The sequence below is a fragment of the Pollicipes pollicipes genome, unplaced genomic scaffold (genome assembly GCF_011947565.3).
Source record: "Pollicipes pollicipes isolate AB1234 unplaced genomic scaffold, Ppol_2.1 Scaffold_5724;HRSCAF=6776_pilon_pilon_pilon, whole genome shotgun sequence".
Lineage (NCBI taxonomy): Eukaryota > Metazoa > Arthropoda > Thecostraca > Pollicipedomorpha > Pollicipedidae > Pollicipes > Pollicipes pollicipes.
Window position 1 is genome coordinate 18,941,362 of NW_023596746.1, and position 18,351 is coordinate 18,959,712.

At 62.6% G+C, this 18,351-nt stretch overlaps 1 protein-coding gene across 1 annotated transcript in view; it reads left to right on the forward strand.

The window, feature by feature from the left end:
• Abl (tyrosine-protein kinase Abl) overlaps positions 1-18,351 on the forward strand; it is a 31,120-nt gene that overhangs the window by 1,849 nt on the left and 10,920 nt on the right. The window contains exons 2-8 of the mRNA XM_037226226.1: positions 10,627-10,713; positions 14,220-14,336; positions 15,202-15,381; positions 15,872-15,990; positions 16,319-16,460; positions 17,432-17,512; positions 18,007-18,146. Coding sequence (XP_037082121.1) covers positions 10,627-10,713; positions 14,220-14,336; positions 15,202-15,381; positions 15,872-15,990; positions 16,319-16,460; positions 17,432-17,512; positions 18,007-18,146 — 866 coding nt within the window. The remainder of the gene's footprint in view (positions 1-10,626; positions 10,714-14,219; positions 14,337-15,201; positions 15,382-15,871; positions 15,991-16,318; positions 16,461-17,431; positions 17,513-18,006; positions 18,147-18,351) is intronic.

The following is an 18,351-nucleotide window of genomic DNA, read 5'->3' on the forward strand; positions in this document are numbered from 1 at the left end:
GTTAACTTCTTCTTTACTACTGCACGTGACTTAAGTATCATGCACATTTGGTCATGCATTCCCTAAAAATAGAGATGGACATGTTTCTCTCATAATGCATGCTATGTTGAGATCTATGGTTAACTGTGTTTACATGAGTTCTCATGGGGCCCTTCTCTGTGCCATGACCAATGTCTTATTTGACTGAAGATAGCTGGTGTGCTATACTGCCTGACATGTGGTCTGGGTCAGGCAGTAGGTTCCCAAGTGATAACCACCTATAGCCTGAAAACTAATGCCTGGAAGCTGAACAGTTTAGGGATGCATGTTGCTAGTCACCATGCTTTTATGTTGGTGGGAAAGTGACTGCTGCCATGTTGCCTGAAACTGACTTGTGGGCTGAATTTATTGACTGTCTAAGTGTAAATGTGCAATTGTTCACAGGCAAATGACTAAACACTTTTTCAATTATTTACAAGCAACTGTAAATGCAGCCCAAGCAATTGATTTGCATTTCATCCCTCATCATCCTTATGTGTTTAAGTCTGGCTATTTAATGCTTTAAAACTTATTTATCATTAGGCAGTCAGGGCTGCACTGTCGTGCCCATGTGGCTGTGGCCAGGGCACATAGCAGTTGTGATTGTGACTGGATGGCTGCATGCCAGTAATTTGAGACCAAATTCATAATGGATCAAGGTTGTGATATGTCATGCTCCCTCACTCTATAATAGAACAGCACTGCATGTCAAATGAAACTGCATTGGCATTGCTTTTCTGAGATTATGTTTAATAGCTTATAAAGGGATCTTGGATGTAAGCATTTAGAAGGCTCAGAGGAAAGGCATGGAAGCAGATAGATTCAGCTATTTTTGTTGCAAAAAGGGCATTTTGTGATTCTGGTTTAGAGATGGGGAAGGCCTGTGTGTGGCTTACAGTTGTACACTTAAGCTACCTGTCCTTGCACCTCTTACACAATACATTTTGTTGTGCTGTAATAGCATTTATATGTTTTAAGCAAGCAGGTCTAAAACTGCTGGGGGCTTATCTGAAAATACATGTTTTGATGTGTTATTATTTGAGATATACAATACATGCACATTGGCAAGTGTGATGAAAAAGATGGCATGTGGTTCTGTTTCAGAACCAGTATATTTGAATGTTTGGTGTGCTTTCCAGTTATCAGTGATACAGTAGGTGCGCTTTTGTGATCAATGGCTACAGGTGATGACATGAACCATTTCTAATATCAGTACTTTTGTGGTCTAATTTTACTGAGGCTGCTTGACAGATGTTCCCAGTTGGGTTAACATGTCATGTTATCAGAATGGCAGTAGTGATGCAGGCACTGTCTGGTTTAGAATATATGTCATTGTAGTTGTAATTTGGCACCAAGGAACAAAATGATTATGGGTTATCTGTGCATGCTGAAAAGAAAGCAAACTGCAACACAGGTAGTTGGTTATGATGCTCCAGAGACATGTGTAAGTACTGGCAATGAACCAGTAATGTGTTCAGTGGTGGCTGTAGTAATTTGACAAGTGTTACCAGTGATACAGCTTTCAATGTTGCATGCAGTGTTGGCAGTAAAATATAGGAAGCTCAAACTTGATGGCATCAATTTAAGACTGGTTGGTTCTACAACCTCAGGTAATTAATGCTGGTTACATTAATATTTTCCCACTCCTGGACATGTCATGTGTACAGCTGTACTGTATGAGGAGTTGCCATGATTATCCATACAGTACAGGGACTCATATCTTAAGTCATGGCAGCCTTGTTTGCTTTTGTTTTTCTGGGCTGCTGAACTGTTCATAGATGCATGCTACAGCTTACAAACGCGACAGGACACTGTACGGTGTGCATCGATCAGGCCGCACTCGCTGGGCTCTGGGACCCGGACGCCGCCTGCCTCGGATCTCAGGGCACCTTGAGATCCGAGGCCTTGGTGGCCGTGACCGACGCACAGGATCGCCGAGGTGCGCCTCAGGGCAGGGCGCCGATTCCGCTGAATGGCGCTGTGCACTTACCGAAGTGGTCCAGCCCGGGTCCTCGTACCGGAGTCGCGCTCGCGGGGCGGCCGGGCCGCTGCGGCTTGGCTGAGGTGGGGTAACATGGCTGACCGGCAGCTGGTGGGTCAGTGGTGGCCGTTGAAGGTGCGGTGCCCAGCACCAGACTACCCACTGACTAGATCAGACCAGACTATCCAGACTATCCACTGCATGCCACCTGCGAGAGGTGCCGCAGAGCGGATCGCCTCTCGCCGTGACCAGGCGGGTCCTGGGCGACCGCTGGGGACTGGCTGGCCACGGCCGGCCCTCTGATCGCCGCTGGCCGATCGGCAGCGGGCGAGGCGGGGTCGCTGACAGTGCCCGTGACCCGAGGTCATGAGGAGGTGCCGGCCCTCTGATCGCCGCTGGCTGATCGGCGGCGGCGAGGCGGGGCCGCTGACGGCGCCCGTGACCCGGGGTCAGGTTGAGGAGGTGCCGGCCCTCTGGACACCGCGGGCCGATCGGCACGTGGGCGGCGCCGCCTGGGGCGGACTGCGGACGGGAAGCGATGTGGAACATGACCGGGCCACCGACGTCAGTGAAGATGAGAAGTGGCCGCCTCGTTAGGAACGGCCAGCTCGCCACCGACGTCGCATGGTAGCTGCTGTTCACGGACGCCGTGCTTCCTGGCATATTCAGATCAGCAACATATCATATCATGTCATGTCATATATCATATCATATCAGCAAGATCAGCTATTGCCTCGTTGGACTCCCCATCTGCTGACAAAAGGCTGGGTGACATAACGGGTGATGGCACAAACCTCCCCGTCCACGTGGGCGCCCTGTGTATCACATGTCTGCCGGCCTTCCCTTTGTCCGGGTGCGGCGTGGTTCCGACGAGGCGTTCTGATGACACCGACCAGATAAGGAGCACTAGCAGTGAGGATTTGTGCGGGATCCCGCACAAATCCAGATCCGGACTCGCACTATCTGCTGAAGCTAGTGGGCTGCCTCGCCGCCCGTTTGTGGCGCGTGTTTTTCACATCCGTACGCCGCTGTCACTCGCACTTCGTTTTGATGATGATTTGCAGTTTAGGGCGCGACAGCTACAAATGGTCATACAGCACCTATGCACTTTTTTTACTTTGGGGTAGTCCCCCGTGGTCATAGTTTAGCTCCCACCGCACCTTCCTCTTTTGTATCTACCCATGTATTTCTCTATCTCCCTTCTGTCTGGTCCTTATGTGTGTACCCTGTCTGTCAACATATCGTCTTTCTCCTAGTAGTAATGTTTCCTACTGTATCACGCCCTTCGCACCGTTTCTCTCCTCCACCAGTATATTCCTTGATTTCTCTCCTCCTGTGTTGTGTCTCTTTTCTCCTTCCCATTTGTCTGATTTCAGCCCTCTCTCCCTTCTGGTCATCTCTTACTGTCGCTGGTTTCCTCTTATTACCTCGTCGTGTTGCCAACCTTCTCCCGCCCGTCCCCTCGTTCCGTCACGACGCGCCTCTCTCTCTCTCTCTCTCTCTCTCTCTTCTCTCTCTCTCTCTCTATCGCTCTCTATCTTCTCTATCTCTCTCTCTCTCTCTCTTCTCTCTCTCTCTCTCTCTCTCTCTTCTCTCTTCTCTCTCTCTCTCTCTCTCTATCTCTCTCTCTCTCTCTCTCTCTATCTCTCTCTCTCTCTCTATCTCCTCTTTCTCTCCTCTCTCTCTATCTCTCTCTTCTCTCTCTCTCTCTCTCTCTCTCTCTCTCTCTCTCTTCTCTCTCTCTCCTCTCTCTCTCCTGTCTCCCCTCTCTCTCTCTCTCTTCTCTACTCTCTCTCTCTCTCCTCTCTCTCTCTCTCTCTCTCTCTCTCTCTCTCTACTCTCTCTCTCTCTCTCTCTCTCTCTCCTCTCTCTCTCTCTCTCTCTCTCTCGCTCTCTCTCTCTCTTCTCTTCTCTCTCTCTCTCTCTCTCTCTCCTCTCTCTCCTCTCTCTCTCTCTCTCTCTCTCTCTACTCTCTCTCTATCTCTCTCTCTCTCTCTCTCTCTCTCGCGCTTGTCTCTCCCGTTCTCGCTTGGTCTCACCGCGGCTGCCCGCGCGCCGCGGCGCGGTCAGCCCGGGACCCACCGGACCATGTTCTGGGACCAGAACCGGAGCGGGCCGGGGCCGGCGCCGGGCCTTGCCCCCAGTCACCAGTCTCCGCCGGCGCCGCCGTCCGCGCTCCACCGCGCCGGCGCCGCGGATGGCCGGGCCCGCCGTCAGCCGCGTGCCAGGGCTGGGCCCGCCGCCTGCCCTGCCGCCCGCCGCCGCGCCCAGTCGACGTGAGTGCCGGCCGTCGCCGCCGACTCTGGCCTGTTTGTTTGCACACGGCCGTGCGGTGGAGGGACGGCTTTGATGTCGCTGGCGGCGGCGTGGTTTTCCGGGCAGGGGGGCAGGGTCTGGGTGCTGACGGGGGCAGGACATCCTTGTCCGTGCCATGAGGGAACTGCGGGCGTGAGCGACACGTGCCGATGCTGTGCGCTTTAACAGCACGCTGACACGCGGCTGTTCTGTGCCCCGCACGTACAAAGACCGGTGCTTGACCTAGATGGGAATTTGAGTCGATTCTGCGATCAACCAATTGTTTTTTTTTCTGGGACGGGGCGGAATGGATTCCTGTGACATTGTTAGTGAGGAGGGTCAGAGCGTAGTCTTTCGTTTTGTCTGGAATCGGTGATATGTCGACCGACATAGAAAGAAAGCGATGTTTTTCTCTGACGATCGTGTGATTTTAGTCCTTATATTTAGTCCCTACATTTAGTCCGCTTGAGCTGCCATGCAGCTCAAGCGGCGGTTCATCATGTAAAGCATTGTCACTGGAGCGGACTTCATCGACGTCGTCACCCCAATGCCGGGGTGAGCCACACGTCATCGAGTCAAAGTCTTAGTCAACTTGGAACTGTTGTGCGCCACTCGGTGCCAGAGTTAAAATCAACTCCTGGCGCAGCGAGTCGGAGTTTGGACCGATTCCGCATGAGGCACAGGTGATGCCTCATCCAGTCGGTCGGATATATGGGTATAAAGTACGCATCTAAGTTAAAGGGCCGTGTGACTTTTCAAGGTCAGTATCAGTGGGTACGTGCCCTAAAATTTTTGGGATGCACGTGTTAGGACAGGGGAACGCAATTGTGCTGATGTGTGAAACCGCTGCACTGATTCAACGGAGCTGCTAGCGTACACTTGGTGGCGTTCCAGTCTCCATCTGTGCATCAACGGAGCTGCTAGCGCACACTCGGTAGCGTTCCAGTCTCCATCTGTGCATTGTTTCGGTCAACGGAGCTGCTAGCGCACACTTGGTAGCGTTCCAGTCTCCATGTGTGCAGTGTTTCGGTCGTCGCCGGCCGGCTTTGGCGTGACCTGACATCTGGAGCGCTCTGCGGGCCGTTTGACGGGCACATCGCCGGCCGGTGGGGCAGTGCGGCCGGCCGCCGGGCGCCCCTCTGGAGCGTGACGACAGCGCCGCGCCGCCGGCCCACTGCTCCATATCGGCCGGCGTCACCAACCGCGCGGAGCGGGCCGCGCAGAGGTGCCGAGCCGAGCCGAGCCGAGCCGAGCCGAGCCGGCGGTCACGAGCGGCGGCCGCGGCCGCGGCCGAGCGCACCCGGCCGTCGCCGGCTCCCCTGTCCGCCCTCCGCCGGAGTCCGACAGGGTCGAGGGGACGCCGCAGGCCGTGGACTGGGCCACCGGCGCAGAGACCGCGCTGCTGTCGGCGCCGGAGGCGCCGGCATACCCCGCTGCTTGTCGGAGGGCGCCGCTGGTGCCCTCGGGCGCGGTGACTCGGTGTCGGGGATCCGTCGGGCAGCTGCCGGGGTCTGGCGCCGGGCGCGGTGACTCGGTGTCGGGGATCCGTCGGGCAGCTGCCGGGGGCTGGCGCCGGGCGCCGTGACTCGGTGTCGGGGGGCGCGTCGAGCGGCTGCCGGGGTCTGGCGCCGGGCTCGGTGACTCGGTGTCGGGGGGCGCGTCGGGCGGCTGCCGGGGTCTGGCGCCGGGCTCGGTGACTCGGTGTCGGGGGGCACGTCAGGCGGCTGCCGGGGTCTGGCGCCGGGCGCGGTGACTCGGTGTCGGGGGATCCGTCGGGCAGCTGCCGGGGTCTGGCGCCGGGCTCGGTGACTCGGTGTCGGCGGGTGCGTCGGGCGGCTGCCGGGGTCTGGCGCCGGGCCCGGCGCGCCGCCGCCGCCGGTCGCCACAAGGAAAGCGGCACCGGCTGACCGCAGCCCACAGCAGAGCCCGCACGGCGGCCGGAAATCGGCCGGCGGCTGGCGATAGAGTCGCTCCGGTAGAGCCGGCTGATGGGCCGTACAGGCTGCTGGCGGCGGATAGAGCCGCTCCGGTAGAGCCGGCTGATGGGCCGTACAGGATGCTGGCGGCGGATAGAGCCGCTCCGCTAGAGCCGGCTGATGGACCGTACAGGCTGCTGGCGGCGGATAGAGTCGCTCCGGTAAAGCCGGCTGATGGGCCGTACAGGCTGCTGGCGGCGGGTAGGGCCGCTCCGGTAGAGCCGTCTGATGGGCCGTACAGCTGCTGGCGGCGGGTAGAGCCGCTCCGGTAGAGCCGTCTGATGGGCCGTACAGGCTGCTGGCGGCGGGTAGAGCCGCTCCGGTAGAGCCGGCTGATGGGCCGTACAGGCTGCTGGCGGCGGATAGAGCCGCTCCGGTAAAGCCGGCTGATGGGCCGTACAGCTGCTGGCGGCGGATAGAGCCGTTCCGGTAGAGCCGTCTGACGGGCCGTACAGGCTGCTGGCGACGGATAGAGCCGTTCCGGTAGAGCCGGCTGACGGGCCGTACAGGCTGCTGGCGGCGGATAGAGCCGCTCCAGTAGAGCCGGCTGATGGGCCGTACAGGCTGCTGGCGGCGGATAGAGCCGCTCCAGTAGAGCCGGCTGATGGGCCGCTACAGGCTGCTGGCGGCGGATAGAGCCGCTCCGGTAGAGCCGGCTGATGGGCCGTACAGGCTGCTGGCGACGGATAGAGCCGTTCCGGTAGAGCCGGCTGATGGGCCGTGCAGGCTGCTGGCGACGGATAGAGCCGTTCCGGTAGAGCCGTCTGACGGGCCGTACAGGCTGCTGGCGGCGGATAGAGCCGCTCCGGTAAAGCCGGCTGATGGGCCGTACAGGCTGCTGGCGACGGATAGAGCCGCTCCGGTAGAGCCGGCTGACAGGCCGTACAGCTGCTGGCGGCGGATAGAGCCGGAAGGGCCGTCTCCAGTCAGGGCGGGGCTGGTGGCGACGGTGGACTGCTCGCGCCCTTGGCCGGCCTGACCGCGATGGAGCTGGCGATGGCCGTGGGGCCTTTGTCCGACGGCCATCGGCAGCGGATTTGCGTCAAATATTAATGCAGGTTGCCGTTGGTAAACACGGCCACTCGCCGGCTGCCGGTCTGATCTTATCCACGAGCAACGTGTGGTGGTGGTGGGGGGGGGGGGGGGGGATGGTGTCGGCGACGGGCCCGTTTGTATGTGGGTGTGCCGGTGACGACTGTCGATGTTAGTGCTGGCCGGTCACGACTGCCATTGTCTGTGTTGGAGCCAGCCCACCCTGGCCGCCGCGGCCGGCGTCCCCGGCGCGCGCGGCCAGCCGCGGCCGGCGTGGTGACAGACGCTGGCCCCAGACGGACAGCGTGCGCGGCCCGGCGTCGCCCGTCACCGCCGCGTGCCGCGCCGTCCCGTCTGTGGACCTCACGCGCCGCCGCCGCCGCCGCCGCCGCCGGTGCTATACGGGGCAGGCCGGGCGGCCGGCCGCCTCGCACGCTGGCCACCGGCATCGGGCGGCCGGACGTCCACGGCGACGGGCGTGATTGGTGACACGCCCGTGGGAAGCTCGTTTGCGGCGGACATTAAACGGCGGCGCCCGTGCCGCCGTGATGCATGGCCGTGGAGCACGTGACTCCGCGCCGTTGAAGCGCGCCGGTGCTGCTGCGGTGAAATCGCACATTGATGATGGTTGTCGGGGTCAGTTTTGAACGCCGAAAATGATTTTTTCTGAGGATTAGATTTTTTCTGCAGGTCTCGTTACAATCACGGAAATGTGACATTTCCGGACGGGCCTGGAAATACCATGTGTTGCAACAGCTCCGTCATTCGATGTGGCTGCGGTCAGCCTGTGTACAGACCATCAGAGCCTGCCGTCGAGGCGCGTGCCGTCGGAGATGACGGCGGATGTGGTCACGCGGACGGCACCGCTTCCCGGATGGGCTCCGACCATGTGAGAGAGCTCGGCCGCGGCCCGACGGGCCACCATAACGGCGCGCCGCCAGCCGGCCACTTACCTTTGTGTGGGAGCGGCCGGCGCTATCGACGCGTCCAGCGCGCCGGCCGGCGCCAAACGGCCGGGTAATCGTGCCGGGCGCGGGGCCGATCGTGTTCCGACGCGCGAACGGGCGCGCATTGGGAGCGACTTGGCCAGGCGGGTGATCAGCAGCGGTGTGATTGGACGGGCAATCGGGAGCGTGACCGGAGGAGCGTCGGCGGGTGGACGCGTAATCCTGGGCCAGGTCTCCGCGGCCACATCCTATCGCCTAAGTGACACTAACTGGTAAGTGCCAGGCCATAGAGCTGCACTGGCCGAGAAATTACTCCTGATGAGTGTAATTGCAGAAGCTCGGCTGTGGTGACTATTGAGAGGAGTCACCCTCTGTGGAGGGTAGTGTGCGGCGTACACGTCTTCTCTGCACGGGGGTGGACGCGCCGTTTTCGCGGCGGACGTCCTTCGCCAGCCAGACGACCGCGTTCGCCGCGGCGCCGCGCGGCCCACGGGAGCTCGGGCCCGTCTCCGGTGCCACCGCGGCGTCTTTCATCACAGCCGGTGCCCCGGCGGCGGTGTGGCCGGGTGCGCCTCCGGTCGCCCCACATCGGCCGCACTGTGGGCGGCCGCCATGTGTCGCCGGATTTCTCCGTCTCTCGCCGCCGCCGCCGCCGCCGCCGCTCGTCCGGCCATGTGTCCACGGGGACCGGCTGCGCGGCGGCCGGCCAACACCGCGGCGCTCTCGCTGCGAGCGGCGAGTGCCGCCGGCGGGCCCCGGCCGTGGCGGCGCCGGCGGCTGCCGGCCCGGCCCCCGCCCGCCTGTTCCGACCGTCTGGGTGCCGGTGGGCGGAGACGGCGGCGGTGTGTTGCAAGCGCGCCGTGCTGATGGCGGGCCGGCTCGGGAAACACGGGGTCAGAGGGCGGACACGCGGAGCTCGGGGCCGACCGCCTCCGGTGTCGCCCGCCGTCGATCGCGTCCGCCGCCGACTGCGCGCCGGCCGCTCGCGGCGGGATTAGTACGCGTGCCCAGCAGCGCGGCCGCCGTTTTTACGCCGCCGATTTTCGGCACGAGTGCGCTGAGCGAGGCGCGCCGCCGGGCGGGCGCCGCCGGCTGCAGCCGGTCGCCCGCGCCCGCGCGCACGCGGCGCGCTGCATACCACGCCGGGTGTCCGCCGCTCGGCGGCGATTTATTTGTCTGGAGCGGCTCGACGCGTACCGTGGGGACGGTGGGACGGGCGGGACCGCTGCCGGCGTGGTGCCGCTCCTGCCGCCACGGTCCCGCCGACAGCCGGCCAGGACGGACCGACGACCGGCTGTCCTCAGGGTGGGGCTGTCCTCAGGACGGACGGAACGAAACGGCGGCTGTGTGGCCACGCGCCGCCGCCGGCGACCGCGGGATCGTCCCAGCGCACGCGTGACGTCCGTTCTCCGCGTCGGATGAGCTCACAACTGGTTTTGCGCGGGTTATGTTATCTTGACGGTGCTGGCAGATCTTCCCCAGTCAGGTGCCCTCGCCTATCTGGGCGTGTTTGTCGAATCCAGCAACTCGTGACCCTTGCAGTAAAAGGGTGGCAGTAACGTGCTGTTCATGAGCACGCGGATCAATCTAGCGATCATTCAAACCGCAACATACTTTTTTGTATGGCTTATCGATCTTCCAGCCATCGAGCCTGTGCTTTGTTGCCTTCCTGCTTGATGTGAACCGTCGTTCACCTTTTGACTGGATACTTGTACCGGATCTTCCTACGTGTCGAAGCATCGCATTGGCATGAACGGTTTCAGAGGCTCATTGGTGTCCCGTAACATTTTCACGGTCACTTACGGCTGGGGCGGCCTCGGTGGGTCGATGTTTGGTTGCCCAAATGACTACGCGCCTGTCTGAGTTTGTGAGTGATCCACCGCGAGATTTTGTGTTGGTTCTGCGTCCAATTGTCTGTCTTTGTATCCGACCATTGTATTTGTTTCGTGTCGGGCTGCAGCGACAGTCCCGCGTCAGTGTGTCGTGTGGCTGGCCGGGCTGGCCGTCCGCCGCCGCGCCGGGTTGTGTGAGTGGTCCGGTGCCGGGCCCTCCCAGTGTCCCCGCGCCGGACGCCGGCAGTCGTCCCGAGCCAGCCGCCTCGGCGGTGCCCGGCACGGAGGGCCGTAACTGGGCGCCGCCGTGCCCCCCGTCGGCCGCGCTGCACCGTCCGCCCGCCCGCGCCCCGCAATCCCGGCGGCCGACCATCGATCCGCCAGCTGCCTCGTGGCCGGCCGGCCGCCGCCGCCGCCGCCGCCGCCGCCGCCGGCAACACCCGGTGCGATGCGGCCGCAACGGCCGGAGCTTGGGCACGGCGGCGCGGGGGCACGGCAGCGCGGGGTGCTCGCTGACCGCCGTCCGTGTCTGGCTGTGTTCGCAGAGGCGCTGCTGGCCACCCGACCGCGCCAGCCGTTCCCCGACATCGGCCTGGAGCCGGACCAGGTGTCACTCGCCTCCAGCGTTACAGGTCAGAACTGGCTCACGCCCGGCGGCCGCGGCCCAGATGCTGGAGACACCTGGGGTCACTGGACTGATGCTAGAGACGCCTGGGGTCACTGGATATATGTTGGAGACGCCTGGGGTCACTGGACAGATGCTGGAGACGCATGGGGTCACTGGACAGATGCTGGAGACTGGGGTCACGGGAAAAATGCTGGAGACGCCTGAGGTCACTGGACAGATGTTGGAGACCGGGGTCACTGGACTGATGCTGGAGGCGCCTGAGGTCACTGGACAGATGCTGGAGGCTGGGGTGACTGGACAGATGCTGGAGACTGGGGTCGCTGGACAGATGCTGGAGACGCCTGGGGTCACAGGACAGATGTTGGAGTCTGGGGTCACTGGACGGATGCTGGAGGCACCTGGGGTTGTTGGACAGATGCTGGAGACACCCGGGATCGCTGGATAGATCCTGGAGACTGGGGCGTTGGACAGATCTGAAGACGCTTAGGGTCACTGGACAGATGTTATAGACTCTGGGGCTTTGGACAGATTCTGGAGACGCATGGGGGTCACTGGGCAGATGTTGAAGATGCCTGGGGTCACTGGACAGTGCTGGAGACACGTGGGATCACCGGTCCAGCACTAGAGACTTTGTGGCCATTCGTCAGACGCTGGAGGCTCGTGAGGTGTATTGTAGTCAAGTCTTCAGTCGACGCCGACTCCAGACATCACCGATCAGACACGAGGAAGATCCACGCGGTCACCGCTGGCTGGGTTACCGGTGGACCGCCCCCTCCGCTCTCATGCTGTTCAGTAGTCGGCGGGCCGTTCTCCTCCGACATCTGCGGCTGCCGTTGATCTCTGCAACCCTACGCGTCAGCCAGTGCCCAGATTACGCCGCTTCGGCTGAAGGCTGCCCGTCGACTTCCACCACACCGGTGCGGGGGCTGTTAAGCGCTATTATGTAGACAGCGTCTCACGGGCCGAAGGGGACTGCGCACCTGGCTCAGGCTGGTGTGTAGAGATAAGGCATAGAAGAGCTGCGGCACTGCTTTTTGTGTGGAGTGGGACAGAAAGGTTATGTCTTCCGATGTAGGGTTGTGGTTTTCGCCGCTGCGGGCTCCCCCCCCCCCCTTCCCTCCCGCCCGTCCCCGTGACGGCCGGGATGCGATGCGGTCGGCGGATAATCATTGCGTCACGGACCACTGGCCGTGAGTGGGAACACAGCTGACTTCCGCACCATGTCCTTTGTCTCTTGTCTCGTATGGAATGCTTTCTTCTCCAGGCAAGATAAGCCCGACGGTGGCCCCGCCTCCTCCAATATCTCCCGCCTGGTGCTAAGCTGGACACCGTCCTCACCTCCTCCAATGTCTCCCGCCTTGTGCTGAGTAAGCCGGACGGTGGCCTCGCCTCCTCCAATGTCTCCCGCGTGGTGCTGAGTAAGCCGGACACCGGCCTCCCCTCCTGCAATGTCTCCCGCCTGGTGCTGAGTAAGCCGGACGGTGGCCTCCCCTCCTGCAATGTCTCCCGCCTGGTGCTGAGTAAGCCGGACGGTGACCTCGCCTCCTCCAATGTCTCCCGCCTGGTGCTAAGTAAGCCGGACACTGGCCTCGCCTCCTCCAATGTCTCCCGCCTGGTGCTGAGTAAGCCGGACGGTGGCCTCGCCTCCTCCAATATCTTCCGCCTGGTGCTGAGTAAGCCGTACGGTGGCCTCCCCTCTTGCAATGTCTCCCGCCTGGTGCTGAGGTCGCCCTTTTCCTAGCAATCAGCTGTGAGTGTGAACCAGTTCGCTTCCGCAAACATTCATCCGGAACTGCAGGGCTTGACGTCACAAGCCCACTTCCGGTGGACGCCGCGGGGTCCTCCCACGTCCGCGCTCAGGCTCGTCGGGTCGTCCATCAGCTGAACGGATTCCGCTCTGCGCCGCTCGCCGCCCCGCGGGGCAGGGAGCACGAGCGAGACGGGCGGCGCCGAGCCCAGCGGCCAGCCGGATGTGCGGCGCGTGATATCGCGTCGGCCGCAGCGGCGGTGGAAACATGTGCAGCAGTCGGCAGACGAGGCGCGGGACAGCGACCGAAAGTGAACGAACGAGAATCGATTGACCATCGAATCGGCAGATGGGCGTGACAGAGCGGCGCGAGCCGGCTCACCTGGCGACTTTCGCCGCTGTCTGCGGCCGGCGCCGTGTCGCCGCGCCGTCAGCCACCGGCGGCCCGCCGTCGTGCCGATGCGGACGCCGGGCGCGCCGACGCTCGGGCGGCGGTCGGCCGGCCGGCGGACCGCCCTGTCCCAACCGGAGCAAAGGAGTGCGGAGCAGACCAGACCAGGGCAAACCAGACCAGACCTGGGCAGGGCTGACCTGACCTGACCTGACCTGACCTGACCTGACCTGACCTGACCTAGACCAGACCAGACCAGACCAGACCAGACCAGACCAGACCAGACCAGACCAAGGCCGAGCCGGGCCGAGCCGTGGCCTTCTCGTCTGGGAGCGCTGAGTCCCGCGCACTCCCGGAGGCCGGCCGGGGGCCGCTCAGGTGGGGGGGGGGGGGGGTCGGGGTGAACCCGCCGCGTGCCGACCGTCGATGGCGGTTCGCGGCGACTCTCCCTCCGGCGGCCAGGCTCGAAGCCGGACACGACCGTTTCTCACACCCACCTGTTGACCAGCTGCTGCGGTCGCCTTGGAGAGGGTACCAAATGGCTGGGCATGCCCTCACCAGAAGCTGTTCAGCCGCCCCATGCTGTTATCGGCATTGATAAATAGCCCCGTCAACGGAATTGGTCTCAGCTGGGTTGTTAGTTGTGATTGGGCAGAGTACCGTTGCTTCATTTCAAGGTAGTTTTTGTCTTTTATGGGCTACCGTTAATGTGCTGAAGCCATTTATAGAAGTGATTTGAAAGGCAGCCTGGCCAGGTTACAATTTTCATAAACAGCATGGTTTCAATGCCGATGGCACCAAAGAAGCCCCTGGTAATAAAGAAATTGATCAAGTGAATTGTAGGGCGTTTAGTGTGCTTTTAGTGTTGAGCTGTGCGTTAAGCGCACCTCCCTGTTGACGTGCTCGCTGGTGGCAGCTTAGAATTAAAGTTAGAAGCCTGACAGGATTGGCGTAAATGGTATGATGTGGCCGCACGGGTCTCATCTATAAATCATTCCCTTAGTTCTATTGTCTGGGGTAAATGAAAGTGCTGTGACATCGGGGTAGAAAACCTGTTTCGTGGCTTGTTCATGTTATCTGTTTGTTCACTCAAAGTCAGCTTTTCTCTATTGTGACGGATTACCTCATGAGCATTCTTTTCATTTGTCACGTTTATTGGACGCAATCGCAGTGTCTCACAAACTGTGTAATCAGAGTAGATAGCGGTTTGTGATTGCTTCTCGTCTCCAAGTATCATGTTGCGTCGGGTGGAGTGGCTGGCTGATCCTGTTCGTGCTCGCTGCCCGCCCAGCCGTGGTTGCGATGGATCCGGCCGTGCGTGATGCTGCCCTCGTGCGCCGCGTTGACCGCCGCTCTCCCCTCCGTCGGTCAGGCGGCCGCTGGCAGAGCAAGGAGAACCTGCTCTCGGACGTGGTGGACGACCCGGAGACGTTCGTGGCGCTGTACGACTTCCAGGCGCAGGGTGACAATCAGCTCAGCCTGCGCAAAGGTGCGGAACGGCCGCAGCTCGGGGCCGTGCGGTGCGGGGATGGCCGGCCCGCCCCCGTCCTCCGGCATACTGCTGACCGGCTGAGGAGCCACCCTGAACAGAACACGGGGGTCATGCTCTGTTCGTGAGTGGTGTCCTGTTTGGGACGGAGCTGTTATCTTGTGTGATTCCCTGGTTGGTTGATTTCCGGATTCCTTGCGCGGTTGGCTTTGGTTTCCTGTGGGCTGCGGTATTGGTGTTCTGTTGGGCCCATGTCTACTCTGTGTGATACTGATGTGCGGATACCATGTTGTGGACACCGGCACTGTACCGGCACCTGCACGTCTGGGAAACCGGAGGTGCGGGGTTCGATTCCTCGGGGTGTCTGTCCTTCCTCCTGGGGAGAGGCAGGTACGGCCGTATAGCCTCAGCATTTGAGTGCATCGTAAAGCCCCAGATAACAGCAACAAGAGCTTTCATGTTGCGTGACACGGGTGATGTTTGTGTTACCTGGAGGTGGTGACCTGTGTTACTCGGAAGTGATGGCCTGTGTTACCTGGAGTTGACCTTTGTTATCCGGAAGTGATGACTTTGTTATCCGGAGGCGGTGCCCTGGTTACCAGAGGTGGTCACCTATGTTATCTGGAGGTGGGTGACCTACGTTACTGGAGATAACGACTGATATGCCCCAGAGGCGGTGACCTGTCTTACCCGGAGGCGGTGACCTGTGTTACCTGGAGGTGGTGACCTGTGTGCCCCGGAGGTGGTGACCTTTGTAGCACGGATGTGGTGTCAGGTGTGCCGCGAACTTCACGTCCTTTGTGGCCGGGAGGTTCAGGTGCGTGCCACACAGGGGTGTCGCGCTGACGCCCCGCTCCGTCCGCAGGCGAGCAGGTGCGCGTGCTCAACTACAACAAGTCGGGCGAGTGGTGCGAGGCGCACAATCTGAAGGGCGACGCCGGGTGGGTGCCGTCCAACTACGTGACGCCGGTCAGCTCGCACGAGAAGCACAGCTGGTACCACGGCGCCATCTCGCGCAGCGGCGCCGAGTACCTGCTCAGCTCAGGTGGGACGTAGAGGCCGGCCCCGGGCTCGGCTGTGCTCCTCTGCGAGTGGTGTCTCGGCGCCGAGGCCTGCTCGCGCTCTATGGGAGCAGGGGCGGCTGTGTGCTCCTCTGCGAGTGGTGTCTCGGCGCCGAGTACCTGCTCAGCTCAGGTGGGACGTGGAGGCCGGCTCCGGGCTCGGGCAGGCACGGCGCCGAGGCCCGCTCGCGCTCTGTGGGAGCGGGGGCGGCTGTGTGCTCTCCCGCGAGTGGCGTTAGGGCGCTGGAAGCCGGTGCTATCCGTGGCTCGTGTGTCTGTTTGCCGTCTGCCGAGGCGGACGGACAGGGCGGTGGGCCTCGACCGTCCCCGCCTGCCTGCCCGCCTACAACCGCTGACTGTGGCCTGTGTGTCTGTGTGCGCCGTCTGGGCGAAGGCCTGCCCTCTCGAGGTGTGTGCCTGCCTGCTGAGGTGAGCCGTCGGTGCTGGAGCTGACCGTCTGTGTGGCTCCGGCAGGTATCAACGGCAGTTTTCTGGTGCGTGACAGCGAGTCGAGCCCGGGCCAGCTCAGCATCTCGCTGCGGTTTGACGGCCGCGTCTACCACTACCGCATTACTGAGGACGGACACGGCAAGGTACGGCCGGCGCTCGGTCGCCGGCCCGCACGCGGGCTGCTAGCCACGAGCTGGGGGGAAGCGGGAGGGTGTGGCGTCGCTGATGTCAGGCGGACGCGGCGACAAGTGCGTGTGGTCATGTGTTTGTGCCTCCGTGCTGGACCGCCGTGCAGTGTGTGAACGCTGCCGAGGTATCGGTCATCGGATCAGGCTATGGCATTGTTACTGAGCGGTGTGGCGACTGTGCCGATCGGTGTCCCGCCCGGGATCGGCCATGTGCACGTGCGGAGCGGAGCCGCGCCGTGTGCGTCGTCGCCCGGCGCCGACCGTTCTCCGGCCTGTGCGCTAGCTGTACGTGACGTCGGAGAGCCGGTTCAACACGCTGGCCGAGCTGGCGCATCACCACTCGTCACACGCTGACGGTCTCATCACCTGCCTGCTCTACCCGGCACCCAAGCGGAACAAGCCCACCGTGTTCGCCGTCAGTCCAGGTACGGCACCGCGCGCGGCCCGCCTCGCGGCGTGGCGCGAGCGTGTCGCTGCCTGCCGACGCCGGCGCCTCCCGCGCGGCCGGCCTCGCGACGCGGGAGGGTGTGTCGCTGCCTGCCGACGCCGGCGCCTCCCGCGCGCCCGGCTGCCTCACCGCGTCCTGGCCCCTGCCCGTGGTCGAGGCGCCGTACCGATCCGGCCGCTGGCGTGGCTCCAGGTGCGCCTCGGGCCACCACTCCCTGCGCTGCCTGGGGTGTCGGGCAATGCTCGGTTCATGGTCCGGTGAGGTGTCGGGCATGCGGCCATCGGACCGCGGTTTCTTGACGCTCCTCTGCCGTTTTCATCTCAACGAGTTCCCGCCCTTCATCGTGTGTCAGACCTGAAGCTGTTTCTTCCGTGTTCGGTATATCGTGCCATTATGTTGACACGGTGGTAAGCCGAGCTGTATGGTTGAGTTGCCTGGCATAATGCCACAACGCTCTCACGTCATGGCTCCGCCTGCCACATTCTCACCTCACTGACATGGTTTAACATTATCTGACGTTCTTGCCGCGCTGATGTTTCACCTACTATCTTGGTCTTACTTAAATGCTGTGATCAGCTCACCGGCCACCACGTCCTCGTCGCGCCACCGCTGCCACCAAATGCCACGCCACCTACCCGCTCTGTCGTGGGCCCCTTGTTTCCGTCGTGACTTCCTTTCCGTGTCCTCCATCCCCTGAGACCGCCTTTCTCTCTTTCTTCCTCCCCGCCCTCCCTCCGCCCGTTCGTTCCTCCCCAGCCTCCTCGGTGTCGGTCTCCGCGGCGACCGCTCGTGTCTGCGCACCTGACCGGCGCGTCACCGGCGCCGCGCGCTCACCTTGGCTGCCTGTCTGTCGCGGCTGCCGGCCTGGCCGCCTCCGCCGCCGCTCGACGCTCGGAGGCCGGGCCGCCGGCGGTCCGCTCTCAGGGCGCCCCCTGTGTCTGTTCATAGGTGCCCGCCACCGGAGAAAGGACCGCAAACGCTCTAAGCACCCGGACATGTTTGTGAACGGCTCCCTGCCAGCCCGATCGAGTAGGTGCCGGCCGGCCGGCCGGCCGGGCCGTCGCCGCCGCCTGGTGTGACTAACCCCCTCGGCAGCTAGAGTAGCGGCGTGCTGTGACGTAACCGCTGCATGGCTGGGCCGCCGCCGCGCGCGCGCGCGGCATGGGACGCGCTGCCCGGCCAGCTGTCGCTGCGTGCGGAGCCGCGGGGCGGCGGGCGCCGGGGCCGTGCGCGCGGCAGGCCGGGCGGCTCCGCGGCCGCGCCGGTGTGACCCTGCTATGCGCCGCCTCTGGACCGGCGGCCTGGCGCTGCCTCTGTGACTGGAGTGGGGAGACCGCCCCCCTGCGCTGGCGGCGGGGCTGCGAGCCGGGCGCTGTGGCTCTCCGTACGCTGCCGCCGGGGACCTGCCTGGCACGCGATGGGTGGTGGGCGGCGCTCTGTCCGCGACCGTACCGTGTCTCGCTCTCTGACTGTGACCGCGCCGTGCGCCGCCGCCCCTGACGCCGCCCGCCGGCCGGCCGCAGAGACGGACAAGTGGGAGATCGAGCGCACGGACATCACCATGCGGCACAAGCTGGGCGGCGGCCAGTACGGGGACGTGTACGAGGCCGTCTGGAAGCGCGGCGGCCGCCAGGCCACCACCGTCGCCGTCAAGACGCTCAAGGTGCGCGCCGGTCGGCGACGGCGCGCCCGAGCCGGGCCTAGCTCCATGCCTGGAGCGCGGCCCTGCGCTTCGCTTCTGTGATGGCCGTGGACGAGACTACACGAATGCGTGTGTGGTTTGTGACGGTTGCCCTGTGGTGGCAAAGAGTAAAGAGTATAAGAGGTAGTAGTCCTTTGTTTGATTACCTCATTCACTTTTTGTCGTC